This window comes from Bacillus rossius, chromosome 2 (assembly GCF_032445375.1).
Source record: "Bacillus rossius redtenbacheri isolate Brsri chromosome 2, Brsri_v3, whole genome shotgun sequence".
NCBI classification, from domain to species: domain Eukaryota; kingdom Metazoa; phylum Arthropoda; class Insecta; order Phasmatodea; family Bacillidae; genus Bacillus; species Bacillus rossius.
In genome coordinates this window covers 78,818,423-78,834,106 of record NC_086331.1, presented here as the reverse complement: position 1 = coordinate 78,834,106, position 15,684 = coordinate 78,818,423, and the positions used below count along the sequence as shown (strand labels likewise).

At 34.6% G+C, this 15,684-nt stretch overlaps 1 protein-coding gene across 5 annotated transcripts in view; it reads left to right on the top strand.

The window, feature by feature from the left end:
- The window catches only part of LOC134529393 (solute carrier family 12 member 8), a 110,413-nt gene that overhangs the window by 8,485 nt on the left and 86,244 nt on the right, over positions 1-15,684 (top strand). For 4 of the 5 annotated variants that reach the window (XM_063363413.1, XM_063363409.1, XM_063363410.1 and 1 more), the window contains exons 2-3: positions 485-758; positions 7,457-7,637. In XM_063363413.1, coding sequence (XP_063219483.1) covers positions 543-758; positions 7,457-7,637 — 397 coding nt within the window. In that variant the 5' untranslated portion in view covers positions 485-542. Of the gene's footprint in view, positions 1-259; positions 387-484; positions 759-7,456; positions 7,638-15,684 lie in introns of those variants that run through there. The other variant, XM_063363414.1, reaches the window with a different exon arrangement.

Sequence of the window (15,684 nt, the reverse complement as noted above, 5' to 3'; positions counted from 1 at the left end):
GTAAAAGGCTGACTTCCTACATATCATTAAAGATTAAAGTATAAAATATTTGTAAAAAAATAGTTTTTAAACATTACATCATAATTACGCGATAGCGACACAAATAAAGACATTTTCATGTGGGTCATAAAGTACCATAATTAATTTTTTAGCATTATTTTGAATATTTAAAGTATGTTACACAAATGAAATATTAAAGTATGTAGTACCTCACTTTAGTAAGAATATATAGTTACAATCTTTTTATTTTAATACACAAATGTTTTATCACCAATTCAGTTTATTATGCATTCTGTGTTCAATTTGAACCACCCTCTTAAGTACAAATTAGGGTTAGGAGTGTTAAAAAAAAAAAGTTTACTTATGGTCCTGTTAATATTCTACAGGTAAATAAATAATTTTGAAGTATTGTTTGCTGCAATAATTTTGTTGATATCCAGCTTCACAAAAATGTTTAACCCCATGAATTTTTGTTTTATTCTAGGCATGCATGCAGAGCCTAGTGCGAAAGTTAGTAGAAACTTCCTTGTTACTGAAGAGACATGGCATCTGCAGCAAGATACTCAAACACTGATGAATCAAGACAAGTAGACTGGGGAAGGTTTGGCCTTAATGGAGGTGACCAAAGAGATGGAGGAATTAGTAATACACCATCATCCGTCCAGAGAGCAGACTCTATGGACTTGTCTGGAGAGGTTCATTATGAACCAGGTGGGCGGCATCCATATGGAACCAATGAAATCTTTGCACAAGAGGCTGTAAGTGTTGCTTGCAACCTCTAAGATTTATTGCTACATTTTTGACTAGAGAAAAAATTAAACTTTCTTTTTTAAACCATCATTTGTGATTGATTGTGAAGTTTTAGCCTATGCCATAGGTAGGAGTAAAATGAAACTATGTAAAGATGTGAAGCCTAACTTGATATTTTGGATTTTTGTCAGGATTCATAGCTTTATTTACTGATGCAAAAAAAGAAAGCTTTTGAGATTATCTTTGTTTTTTTTATTGAATGTTATGAGTTGGTTTGTGGTATGAGTTTTTTATGTTGGTGTGTTTTTTTGTGTTGTGTGTGTTTATATGTAGTGTGTGTTTTATATGTAGGTGTGTGTGTTTTATAGTTGGTGTGTGTGTTTGTGGTTTGGTGCATGTGTTTATATGTTGGTGTGTATTTTTGTCTTGGTGGTTGTGTTTATGTGATTGGTTTGTGTTTAGTTTTGTATATTTGTACGTTTGTAGTCTGTGTTTTGTATGTCTGTTGCCAGCCTTCATGGAACAGTTGGCGGAAGCACCAGCCAACTGGAGAGGGTTCTACGTTCGAATCCTGCATATAATATGAGTGTCTGTGGCTCTTTAAATATTAGTATATTAAGAAAGAACATCAAAAATCTAAAAATAAATTATTGAAAAATTTGTGATAAAAATGTGTAGAAGTGGGTAAAACGTTTGTCGTAAAATTTTGTAGATGGTGTAAAAAGTGGTTTGAAAATCATATACCTTTATAAATTCTAAAATTTATGGTTTAAGACAATGGTTGTTCTATGAAACTGTTAGGCCATGTTAAGAGGTACAGGAAACTCCTTCACCACTAGAATTATAATTTATTTTCACTGTATAACTTCTGTTGTATGAAATAAAAGCATTGCTATTTTTTGTGTACACCTATCCCTCACTTAGCACGACTAATTTGTTCCTACAAATGCCCGTGTTATTTGAAATCGTGTTTTCTGAAGCATTAGTTTCCATAAATAGCAAGGCTAATTTATTTGATGTGTTCCAAAATTGTGTAGGAAAATATACTTTACGTAATATAAATGCGTTGAATAATACTCACACCATTTATCTTTATATGCCTCCCATTACACTTTGTATGACAAATACGACACCCCATAACGGGAGATATGTGGTTATTTACTTTATCGTCAATCGGCTGACTGACTTGCCCGCCTGGTACCTAGTGACCTTCAACTCACGTCGCGTACCTTTCCAAACCATACTTTACTGACAGTGAAACCGATATTACTATGAGGATAATTTTTCACGACTTACCACCTCCGGCTAGCTCAAAATTAGGTGATGAGTGGAACATACAGGTTAGTAGCAGGCCACAAAAAAATTTATACACAATGTTCGATGTATTATCTGTTTGTTTTTTTTTTTTTTTTCATGTAAAAATTTGTAATATCTTTTGCACAAACAGAATAAATATTAATTATATGTACATAAAAAAATATATAAAACACGGAGCCATCGCCTGACCACGGCCTGCTCGGCCCGGTGTCCGAACAACGATCGTTCGGCACGGTGCTCAGCCGTTTACAACCTTCCTTCCCTTTGTGCGGGCAGTAACCTGGGCTCGCTGACATAATTTTCAGCCAATCATGGTGCATAGCAACAGAAACTTCCACGAAATGCTTACTTCTGTTCCCACGATGCAGCAATTTTCTCTCTCTCTCTCACACTCCCGTGACCGTGACTCACACGCCTAGTGTGTGAAACAAAGTCTCGGTCGTGGAAATAATGAAGGAGAATCACGTCAGCATGCCTTCCCACTTAAAGATGCCAGCAAAAAAAAATTATTTCTTCAAAAATCAACTTATGCATTTTAAAATTAAAAACAATAAACCCGGTGAAACACTTTACGTCTAACCTGAAATATGAAAAAAATTTTAACAAATGATTATTACTGGATTACATGAGGAAGGCTGTAATCTGGGTTGTTACAAATTACATTTTAATTTTTCAAAAAATAAAGTGCTTATTCACGTATCACCATCTGGTTCACACCAATCCTGTCAGGCCAATGATTATTTTTTTCATTGCAACACATTCATTTAACAACCTTTTCCACGTGAATGATCTGTTCATTTCTGTTCCGGTATCTAATGTCAAATATATACAACCAACAGCATCAGACTTATATAAACTTTTGGTAAGAGTCCTTATTTTGTACGATTGTGTGCACAGATGACTTGCTTAAAACTAAAGTGCGACCAACATAAGCTTGGCCTTCATGACAATCTGCGCGCTGTAATACTTCTATTTTTTTCTCAAATACTTGAACACAATACATTATGAGTCTTCAAGCACGTACAGTTACCGGCATCTGAATGGGCAGATGTTGCTTTTGTTAGAGTGAATTTCTTGCTACTGGCTAGACTGAGTTCACGGCCTGGTTTGTGCCCAGGCGACAACGGTACAGCACGGCGGCATACGCGCGGACATAAAAACAATTGGTCCTTTACACTCCATAGCCGCATCTTAACTTGCCATAGCTGATGTTTGTACAACAGCTGATAGCGTAGACAGACCTGTGCGCACATCTCTTCCCCCCTTCTTTGACTAACTGAATCCACGGCACATCTTTTGTTTACTGAAGCTTAAACAGACTTCGTGGCATCGTGCTCGACTTTTTTTTTTTGCCTGCCGAGATTTTGTGCTAACTGAAATCTACTGACGTGCTATTCAAGACTGGGGCAGTACAATTCACATAGCGTTAAATGAATCCGCGCAATCTGAAGACTTGCTAAGTGAGAGATAGGTGTACTTCAATTTTTTTTCTTAGTCACCAAAAAAGTAAAATACCAAAACTTCCACTCTTCCCTTTTATCTTTAAAATTCCACATATAATTTTTCAGGATTTTATGAAGAACAGGAAAATTTTCTGAAAAATGATACAGGCAGAGTTGTCTGCACTGTCCCCAGGGTCAAAAATCTTACTACATAACTGGTGAAAACTTCTGTAGGTCCTGTTTTATTACATAATTACTAGCTAATCTGCCAGCAGATTTTTTTGTTTTTGGTATTTTTTTGCACTGAAATGTTTTTCACAGAAGCTATTTATTTTCAGAGCTACAGATGCCTGAAAATTTTTTATCCTAGAAATTGTAGATGCAATTGTAACAATTACGCTTCTAATTATGTATATTAAAAGGAAAGCAGGGTGCATTAAATAAAACTAGAAGATTACTGGTTTGAGGGATCTTCTAATGTGAACAGGGAAAGTAGTAACAGAAGTCGTGCAGTTGTTGACTTCTTGAGTGAGTCTGTCTGTTGTCTGTGGGCACGGCTTAAGTGGAAAAATCCTTATCCCACCAGGCTATAATGGCACAGCTCTCTTGGCACCACATTCCTCACCGTCAGATTTTGGCGTGTGCTTGCAGGCAGTCATATACACAGACTGGTGCTCCAGCCTCTGCATGACCTCCAGTAATAGACCGGCCCTAGAAAGACCAGAGGTGGCCAGATAATTTTGCTGAAAACTGCGGCTTAGCACTGCCACAGCCATCTTACTTGAATTCTGTGGTGGTTTAGAAAATATATACTAAAAGTATTTTAAAAACATACTGATATAAGTATTGTTATATAATGAACAATCTTAATATAGCTTATATTTTTGTGGCCAACTATGTAAACAGATACAGAAGAAATTAAACAAATGTTTAGGAAGGTTAACTCAGTATTATTTTTGTCAGTTTCACCATTTTCTGGTAAACAATATATTTGTGAAACTTGAAATTGTTTATGAATTTTGAAACATCAGGTTACTTACTGTTCAAAATTAATTTAAATTTTTACAATTCCGTATGGTGGTGTATGTATTTGTCATATGTTTGAGTGTATTAAAACTTGGATAAATGTATTTGTATTTTAGTATTTTCGTCCCTGTTAGTTTTTGGTCCAGTTTATCAGATTTAGGTAAATGAAATTTTGTATTTAAACATTTTTAGTTTGTGGCTTAGACTTTTGTATATTTTTTACATATAGTTAAAATTGGTTGACAAATTTCACTGCCTTATATGACATTCTGCAAACACTCGGAAAATATGTACCACATTAAAATATTTTTGTTTTTTATTCTTTATTAAAATAACATAAAACATTTAAGTGTCTGAACCAGGTTTGTAATTTTTATATAAATTATTGTGTATCTATACTTCTACATGTGTTATGAATGAAATTTATGGTTTAGTATATTAAAAAAATTTTCAGGTAAAAGAAATTTCAGAAAAGTTTATTCAAAAACACAGCACAGTATTTACTGTATGTTTCAAATTTCGTTGTTGGAAAAAACTGCAGTAATATGTAAAGTAGAGCATTGATTATCCGAATACAGATTTAAACCAAAACATTGACTAACCAAAAGCATTCCAGTTGGCAAATTCAAATTTGTGTGCCATGTAGTTCCACTAGCGGGCGCTAGTGCGAGATTTAGCTGCAAAAAAGAGAGTCCCTGCTTTAATGTAAAAGACAATTTTGGACTTACTTTCCCAAAATGTGTGTGTGTCTATATATATATATATATATATATATCGGGGTAAAGCGATTTTTTTTGAGGGGCAAAAGTTTGAAAGATATTTGTTATTAAAATTAAACTTACAATTTAATTACTAGTTATATAGTACCCCAGCTGGCAAAGTAGGGTGTGGCCCAGTAGGGAATGCCTGAAACTGCCATTTTGCAGATAGGTGTCTGAAAATAAATTTTTGTAAAATAATAAATTTTTAAATATATTTTAATATTTTGAATATACAGTGTAAACTCTTTATAACGTCACTCAATTTAATGACAATTTCCTTAAAACGTCGAAATTGCTTGACTTTGTTTGGTTGACCTTGTTTTCTATTCAATAATACACTCTATATAGTGTCACGCTCACTCTATTTAATGACAACAATACAGCATTATAAATCATTAAGCAGTACTTTCTAAGTTTCCGAAGTTGATAAGAACTGCAGCTGTGTACTTTTTTTTGTTTGCACGTTATCATTTTCGCAGTTGCTATCAGACTTTCGAACTGTAAACATGGCGACTAAACGATAATCTTTGTTTTTTGACAAACAAGTTTTATTAAGCACTTGATGCAGCGAAACTATTAGAAAAATACTTAATATATAATCAAGGTTATCCGGCAGTATCTAAAAATATCAGTAAAATAAATAAGAAAATACAATTAAAATATTGGAGCAACAAAAAACATCAGACGAAGATAACAGACTATATACAATAAGTGTTGTTATTTGTATGAATATTAATTTTCGTGTGTAAAATGTGTACTGTATTAGTAAATACATATTATTTTAGAATAGTAAAATGATATCTTTTATTTCTCTCCATTTAACGACCACTCTCTATAATGCTGAAAAATGCTTAGTCCGCTAAGTGTCGTTATATAGAGTTTACATTGTAGATGAAAGTTGTGCATAATTATTTAACTACCTTTTATTTTCATAAGCACTCCAATTTTTTACTGTTTTATAACAAAAATGTGTAAAAAAAAATTAAGGTTTTTAGTCATAATTATATAATTTTTACTTAAGCCAGAGTGTTATTTTTCATACACGGGTATTTTTTTGTAAGAATTGAGGTTTTTGAAGTGCCCTTACAAAGTTGTGCTCATTAACAATAAAATTAATTATGTTGGATGGTTAATTTATGATAAATAATGTTCATAACTGCTCTTAGATATTTTATTTTAATTTTGAAGGAAATCAACATTTCCTCTTTGTGTTGCGAGGCTAAATGGGAGATAGCTTACAAACAAATTTTAATGATACCAATCTTTGAGTAGGATTTGAACCCACAATATTGAGGCAAGTTGAGTATGCCAACTGAGATAAGCTTCTAGTCTTGCCCATATTATTTTGCATTTATAAAGTTCTTATAAACACAGAATACAACTTAGTAAATGAGGAGATACTAGGTGCAAAATTAGTGTAAGATGTTACAGTTATTTAGAGTTGTTATGAGATTACATTTTTACATGGATTATGTTTTTATATTAGTTTATTAGAAATAAAATTTAATAATTTTATATTTAAAACTATACTAAAATATATATATATATTAAAAAAATTATACGATAATCATTCTTATGCACACAATAATTGTACAAACTGCAAAGAAAAATGTAGACAAACTGTTTATAGAAAAATAATAAAATGTAACAATTTATACTTATTTGTAGCAACTATGACATTTGCATTTCTAAACATGTACTGTCCATGTTGATTAATAGTCGTCCAGTGCAATAGAATTCGAATTCATGTGAAGCTTGTTATTTTAATGTGATTAATGTAACCATAATAACATATTTATCTTTTTGTCTATCATAGGCTTTTTTATTTACTTATTTTTACTATCCAGTTTTCATGGTTTTCATTATGTTCACTTTTTTCTTAAAAAAAAATTACAACTTAGAACCCAAATTTCATTCATCATTTTCATCGTAAAAAAATCAGTTTGAGCTTTCTTTTAAGTAAATAATGTTTGACTGTTTGCTTTATTTAAATACATAGTGGCAAGAGACTATTAAAACTAAATTTTATAAATAGCTGAGAACATTAATGAATCTTGAATACAAAATATTAATATCTAATCTCACGTTGATATTTTGTGAAAATTGTAGTGTAGTAATTTTTGAAACAATATGTTGGTTGAGGTTTTTTTTTTTTTTCAGGATAGCAACCCATGGTGGAAGTCAAATTTTTTTCTTTCTCAGCCAGTTCTTTTTGGAACTTGGGATGGAGTATTCACTTCGTGCCTTATAAATATTTTTGGAGTTATTGTTTTCCTTCGCTCTGGATGGATTGTTGCTCAAGCAGGGATTATCAATGCTGTTGTGATAGTACTTGCTACCGGTGAGTCTAATTTCAGTGTGGACTAAGTATTGTAAACCAAAAATTTTTCGTTTCTTACACTTTTAGTTGATGGTAGACTTTTTTGTGTGGATGGTATAATATTTGCAGTATTATTATTGTTTAGGCTTCACTCCAAATGTTTCTGAAATTGGAATGTAACTGGATTTTTCAAGTAGGTAATGCTATAATAATCTTTAAACAGTGTTCAAATACATTATTTCATGACCTTGTTCGTTTAAACTTCCCTCATGCCTAGTGATTTCTAGTTTACTTGCATCAATTTGAAAAAAAAAACAGTCTTTTAAAATAAACATTATATAAACATACTTAAATAACGTTTTGTTAATTTTTATAGGCCTATTTGTGTTTTATCTACTTGCTGCTCAGTAATTTTTGATGTTAGAGCATGTCATGGGAACCAGCAAGAAACAAAAACAAACAGTTGAGAATCATAAAGCAATTTGGTGTTTCAGAAAGGGAGTTGACATGCCACCTTTGCATAGTAGTATATACCAGCATGCATTTATCATATTCATTTTAATTGGAGGTGCAAATAAGTGACAACACAACCTCTATGCATTTTACAGATGGATAAAGCTAGCTGAATGCACTTGAAGGGTAGAGTCAAATAAAGTTCAATTAACAAACAACACTGACCTGCGAATTTAAACTTTCCGATCATTGCATAATGTTTACGTAGTGATTTTTATATTTCTGGCGTGCTGATTCCGGAACTGAAGTCATATTTTATCTCTCACATCAGGTTTTTTTTTTTTTTTGCAAAATCTAAATGAAAATATGACAAATATGAGACAGGTGCACATGCAATATTACTATTATCACATGTAAGGAATGTTTATTTCTTATTATTTTAACTACTCTGAACACTCTTGTACACTGTTGTACTTATGAACATATTGTAGAAAAATGTAATGTATTTTGTAAACAGATTTGAAGGGGAAAAACAGCCAAATGGACTAAAATGATGATACTTTATTATTATTGTTGTTGTTATTATTATTATTATTATTATTATTATTATTCGGATTGTAACATGTCCACCAACAGCTGACAGCTGTAGTGGTGGGCACGACATATACATACAAGGACATTGGTCTCTGAAGGTACATACACACACCCCTTGGTTCAGCACTACAGAGGAGAATCCGCAACAGGTAGGTATAACCGCAGTTGGCCAACGTACGCAAGGAGAAGGTGTAATGTACCTGCAAAGACAACAAAAAATAGAACAAAATACAAACATGTATAATTTACACAAAATATACACATAAAATTACCCAGAAACACAAACAGAAAAGTAGACAAAAAAAATAATCTACCAATAAAATTATTCACAATTTTTATATTATAAAAAACAAGAATCCACCAATATATTGAAGCCGAGTGGACACTAAGTCCAGTGGACCGCAGCAGAGGTGAGAGATACGGGGGTTTTTTACATTAAAACCCAACGGCAGTGATATAAGTGTTTTGAAAAGAAGCAAAATGAGAATAAGAATGATTTAAAAATAATATAACAGATTTATTTATCATAAATCGCCACTGGGGCGTAACAACATTAAAGCACGACCAACTCACTCCCGCAGGACGCAAATTTAGGATAAAACATTTACACAACAGCATTTACACATAAATAAAAATATCATAAACAGTAAAGCGGAATTGGTGGCTAGGCACAGGCAGTACTCGGCGTGAGCAATTAACTAAAGCCCGAACGAAAACATGGGTCTCAAACACAAGTGGCAATAACATTTAAACGGGCAACAAAGAAAAGTTACAGCGCAGCCACAACGCGCCAGAAAGAGACAATACATAATAAATAGACGTTAAACTTCACAGCCGAGTACATACCTAGAGACGCAGAGCCACCACCGCAGTGACAGCCTACAGATCAGGACGAACCCCGAACGACTGTGTCAAGACTGGCTGAGGGCCGGGCTTATATAGCCCAAAAAACACATTACAACATAGACCGCTGATGAGGTGGAGGGGAAATTGGAGGGGGAGGTCAAGCTGGAAAGGGAAAGAAGGAGAAGGGAGGGGAAAGGAGGGGCAGGAGACTACTGCTTCAATATTTAACACAAATATATCAATAAAAAAAACTTTGCAAGAATAACTAGAATGAAAAGAAAGTAAACAATAATCCTTATAAGGACACTTATCATGATGTGTAATTTACTTCACAAGTTTGCTCGATAAGAGTTCAAGTATGTTGTTATGATTTACTGCGGGTTCGTAAAGGATAGCCCAATTAATTATTTTTATCACACACAGTTTTATTTATTGCCACTACTTATGTCACAAATAATCTAAAATGGCAAATAATCAAATGCACTTAAACATGTTGCTTCCCCAGTCACTCGTTTTCACACACCGCACACCTCGCTGGGCTGCACCTCGGGCGCAACTCTTGCCGCAGCACCCCTCGTGGGTCTCCGCCGCGGGACTCCGTCGCCGCACTCCGCCGCCGCAGACACTTGCCTTCGCCGAGGATGCCTTGCTTGGAACTTCGCTTGGGACTCCGCCATGCCCGCGACACCATTGCCCAGAAACTCAGCCGCGGGAAAACGTACTCACTCCCTGCCCTGGAACCTTCGTCCAAGGACTTCGCCACTCTTCCACACCCGCGGCACTATCGCCCCGGAAGCTCCGCCGCAGGAAGGCTCCCGCCTGAACTCTCTCTCTGAACTCCACTGACTCTCCGGCCAGCGTCCTCAGGCATATATATAAGCCCCGGCGCAATTCCAGAAGTCACGAGAGCGGCCGGGGCCAGTCGCGTCATTCCTCACCGACACGACGGCAGAAATCTCTCGAAACACATGTCTGCGGCTCGCATAACTCCCAGCTGTCCGGTGTCAGTTACGTGTCAAAGGCAGGGCGCCGCGCGGAGAGTGGGGGGAAGGAGGGGGGAAAGTGGCAATCCTTGTTATCTTCCAGGCGCGCGCGGCGCATATCATAATGTGGCAGTCGCCAGCCAGCTCTGCACCTGCACATTTCCCGGCCAATGTCACTTTCGTAACAATATTGAAATTGCAGATTAATCTATAAATGATATCATTCTTATTATGGAAAGTACATGATGTGGACATCAAACGGCTATGGAATTGAGGAACTGTATTATCAAGAATATAATGAGAATTAATTTTGGAGTTGTAAGAGTTCTTTGCATCAAGGTAGGATCTACGATCTAAGAGAGAGGGTAGGAAGGGTGGAGAAAAATGTTTTAGCTTCATAAAATTGATTAGTTTAATTTGTATACTTAAAATTCTCTCACATCAGTTGATTTGATATAATTCCAAACTGCAGAACAGTATTAAAGTTTTGACCTTATAAGTGAGAAATAAAATAAAGAATTGATTCAGGATTGGTCGTATAATAAGTAATAAATTTGATTAAAGCTAGGGTTCTTGAACTAGAGAATAAATAATCAACATCTTGGTGAAAAAACAATTTAGGATCTAAGAAAATACCAAGATCTTTTACAGAAAAGGATTTAGGTAATACAACATTATCTAATTTATAATCAAAAAGTATAGATTTACATTTCCTAGTAAAATAAATAATTTTTGTTTTGTTAATATTGTTACTAAATTAAGTTTACACCAGTAATTAATTGAATTTATGTCTCTTTGAAGGAGAGTAAAACTATTTAATGTATTAATAGGAGAAAATATCTTCAGATCATCTGAAAATAAAACACCATTAGAGTGGTTGAGAACAGAGGTTATATCTTCGATAAAAACATTGAAAAGTAACGGGGAAAGGGTACCACCTTCGGGAAAACTTGAACTAATATTAAAATTGTTAGAGCAACGTTTGTTGATGGAGACAAACCATCTTCTGTGATTAAGATAACTAGCAAACCAATTTACAAAACTGTCACTGAGACCAATGTTAGATAATTTGTCAAGTAAAATTCCATGATTAACAGTATCGAAAGCCTTAGCTAAGTAAAACAGTTGAACTCTATGCATAACTTGATAATAGACAGGATTAGGAAAAGAAATAAGATTGGTGGTAGTGGACATACAATTTCTAAACCGATGCTGATTAAGAGAGAGTTTATTTTTAATGAGAAATTTACTATTTTAAAAATGACTTTCAAAAAATTTTGAAAAACCATTAAGCAGAAATATAGATAACTAGATAATGCCCGGTATGCATTGCAATGCCTCAATAAATTTTTTTTGTAATTTTTTAAACGTATACTAAGCATCTCTCTTTATCTCTCTAATTCTCTATCTCTCTATGTATATCTCTATAACTCTCTCTATCTTTCTATTTATATCTCTATTCTCTATATATCTTTTTAGCGGACCCGACAGACATTGTCCTGCCCAAATGTACTTTTTGTGAGATATGGATATGGCGGTAAGTATTTCTACGCTGGACATTTTGTATCTTCTCATTATACATACCCCTCTTGGGCACGCCACTGCCGTTACCAAAAACCTTTCCCATGGTTACGCAGAATGCAACAATAATGCAAAAGCCCATTGCCATGGAGGCTAATTATCAACAATGCTTAGTTTTTTTTGCTTTTAAAGCGTGTATTTTTAGTTTTTCTTAACTCAGAATCGAGATAAAATATCCAATTGTGAATCTAAACCATCCTCGAATCCCCGTGAACTCACACACAAAATTTCATCAAAATCGCGTACAAACAGATAGGGGTCATTCCATGAGATTTCAACCAGGGTTGGTTGCTGCACATTTTTTAAAAATTCTGAGGATTTATACACTCATTGGTACATGTTTTGAGAGATCAAAACAAATTTTATAAAAATTTATTTCCTATAATTTTTGCGTAGGCACCTGTTTGAAGATGGTGGCGTGTGAAGATTTCAGCATTTTCAAGCATTTACGAAAAATGCTGTAGCTCCTTCAATTTTTATCGTAACAACTTTTTAAAACATACATTTTACTCAGCTCTAAATGCTGTTTAATTTTCGTTATAAGCATTTCCTGCTGTGATAATTAACATATTTTCTGTTATTTTTCAAAGTTTATCAACAAAATTGACTTTTCTTCCAACTTTAAGCCTAAAACCTTCCATGAAGGACATAAAACATTCCAATGATTTCTTGTATGTGTATACTACAGTATTAGTATTATGTGGCAGATAGGTGAAAATTGGGGTGTTTTGAGTCCTTTCATATTTACAGACTGTTAAAAATTGAATATTTCTGAAATTTGCAATTTTCACCGTGATTTTTTACGGTGTGGGACACATGTGAAAAATTTAAAATTTACACAGAATGTAGTTCTATTGAGGTACTTTAACATACATAAAATTGGTGAGGGTGTTTTGCAAATTAAAACCAACAAAAAATCTTGAATTTAGTAAAAAAATCAATATTCACAATACTCTAAAACATTGTGGAAGATCTCGAAATAGACAACACAATGTATTTAACTCAATAGAAAATCCATAAACATAGACCCTAAATAAAATTGTTTGTTCATATTCTCATTATGTTAGCAGTGTGTATAACGTTTTAGTCAATTTTGACAAGTCATAATGTTATTGCCAAACCTAGGAAATGTTCATTAGCACAACTTTAGGAAAACATTTGTTACCAGTCTATTTCTTGAAATATTTTTTTCTGGATTGTAGTCTGTGTGCCAAAACTTCAGTCACTTCATTTCCAACATTTGCATCAAGGCGTCTTCCTCTTCCTGTCATAACTGAAAATTCACAAACTGTTAAAACACGTAGGATGTTGTCGAAAGGCATCCGAACTTGGTCGTTTCTCGATTTAAAAAATGAAGCAGCTGGACCATGAGGATGGTAGAAATGAACATCACAGTCGTCCTCATCCATGTTCACTTGCACAACCTCGGCAACCCACCAGTTTTCATCGTAGATGCATGCAACAAAAGCTCCTTCTTTAATTCCCTGTGGTTTCACCGGGATGAACTGGGAGTCAAATGTATGCTCGACCTTCACATCCTCGTATTTGACTGATTTGGATGTGATAAAACATCTAATACATCCTCGAACTTCAAATGGTAAAAATCTATGCTTCTGTCTTGTTCCTGGGACTGTTTTAGCATTTTTGAATCTATTTTCCAAAAATGCCTCATTTGAAACTATTTCTTTGTTTTTCACATATAAGAAGGCAATTCCATTAATATTTTCTTGACAAAATGCGAACATATCTTCTGCAGTTAATATCTGACCCGTTGTGGTTCTTTGCAAGGAGGCCTTTGAAACAAGGCGTTTGACGGTCCCGCCAATGCCATCGCATGGACTTTTACCATGTGATGTACCAAAGAAGTTCCATTCAGCTTGAAGGTGGAAGTCAATCTCATGATAGCAGAGGTTTATAAGGTTTTTTCTATTTTTGTACTGGGCCCCTGCACCATCCGAAAAGTATATAATTTTATTTATTTGTGGAAAATCCTCTTTCAATTTAGCGATCAGTTTTTGTTGAAAAGCATAAACAGTAGCTGTTGTATGCTCCAAACAGTCACTTATGAAGCAAAAACATTTGGATTCCACTGAGCCTTTCATCTGATCCCTGTAATATAAGATAAAAGGGTGAAGGGTAGCCTGATCATTCACCCAATGGAATCCTTGAATGGCATCTTGCACAAGAAAGGAAAAATTCTCTGCAAAATCTGCAAGAACAATTCCTTCAGTCAAATCCAAGTTCTCTATTTTGGTTTTGAGGTAAGCAGATTGAGTTTTTGCTACAAAATGATGTCTCTTTAGGTTCGTCAGCTTTGTAATTAGATCCTCAATATACTCATCATTAGTTTTAGTAACACTTATGAGATCTGCCCTGTCTGTGTTCACCCACTGTTTGTAAGTGTAAGTGACACTCTCTATAAAGTCATCATTATTGCTACACTCACCACTTTTTTCTTCATCTTCACTTCCACTAAATTCAGAGCCTTCATTCATGGCTTTCAGTTCCATTTGCAACAAATCTGTTAACACCTCTGGTCCAGGGCAGCTGTCACATTCACTAAGCATGCATTCTTCCTTTTCTACATCACACACAATAGATTCAAGTAAATCCTTGTAATTTATGTTGAGCTTTGCCCCATCTAACATCAACTTAATGTTCTGATGAGCAAGGCAGACACAGACAGAGTGAGTGCCACTTCCACCAGCCAACACACACCACCTAGGCCTAAGCTCTGCAAATTTAGAAAATCCAATTTTGTGATTTGTGTATTCACTGCGGAAGCTTGCATACAGCTCTTTCAAGTTACAAAGAACTAGCCTTTTCTGTTTGTGCTCTTTTTGTCCTTGCTCATTTCTTATGGAAATGTACTCTTTTTTACCTGAACAGATTCTGCTGTTGTCATTCTGTTCGTAGAAGTTCACAACCTCTTTGACTGTTTCATTAGTTAGTCTGTTACACTTCTTGTGATCCGTGCCAGGTAGAATTCCATGCTTCTTGACAAGTTTCCTAGTAGTTTTGACAAGGTAAGGGGTAGCATCAAAATATTCACATGTTTTAGCAATCGACCAGGATTTTGGTGCCAAACTTAGAATCTTTACCTTTTCAGAAAAAGAGGATGGTTGCTTGAACTTTTCTTTTAAACAGTTCAACAAAGTACTGTAATCGTCCTCTGGTGGTAGTGTTTCACTTTCCTCCACTGTGCAGATTTCAAGAGAAGTGGAGATTTTTTTCTTGAAAGCTGAAGAAATTTTGTTGGCTTTTGTGTCTAAGGCTCGAGGTCGGTTTTCAATGCTGAGTTTTTGTATTTTAACAGGTGACACACCCAATGTCTCGCAGATCAAATTTGCCTCAACTAAAGTTTCTTCAACAGGATGATAGAGATCATCTTCAGATGATTCCTCTTGACATGTTTGTAAATCCACTATTCTTTTCTTGCAGGAAATGCACAAACTTTTACCAGGAATCAATTTTAGACTTGGATTAAGTATTGAATACCTTGTTGAAAAATTCAGAGATATTTCTTTGAGACCCTTAGAAATGACTTTTTTATGTACACTGAATGGATCTGAACAAGTTTTCCCAAACAGGTGAGAGAATTTTTCCAAATA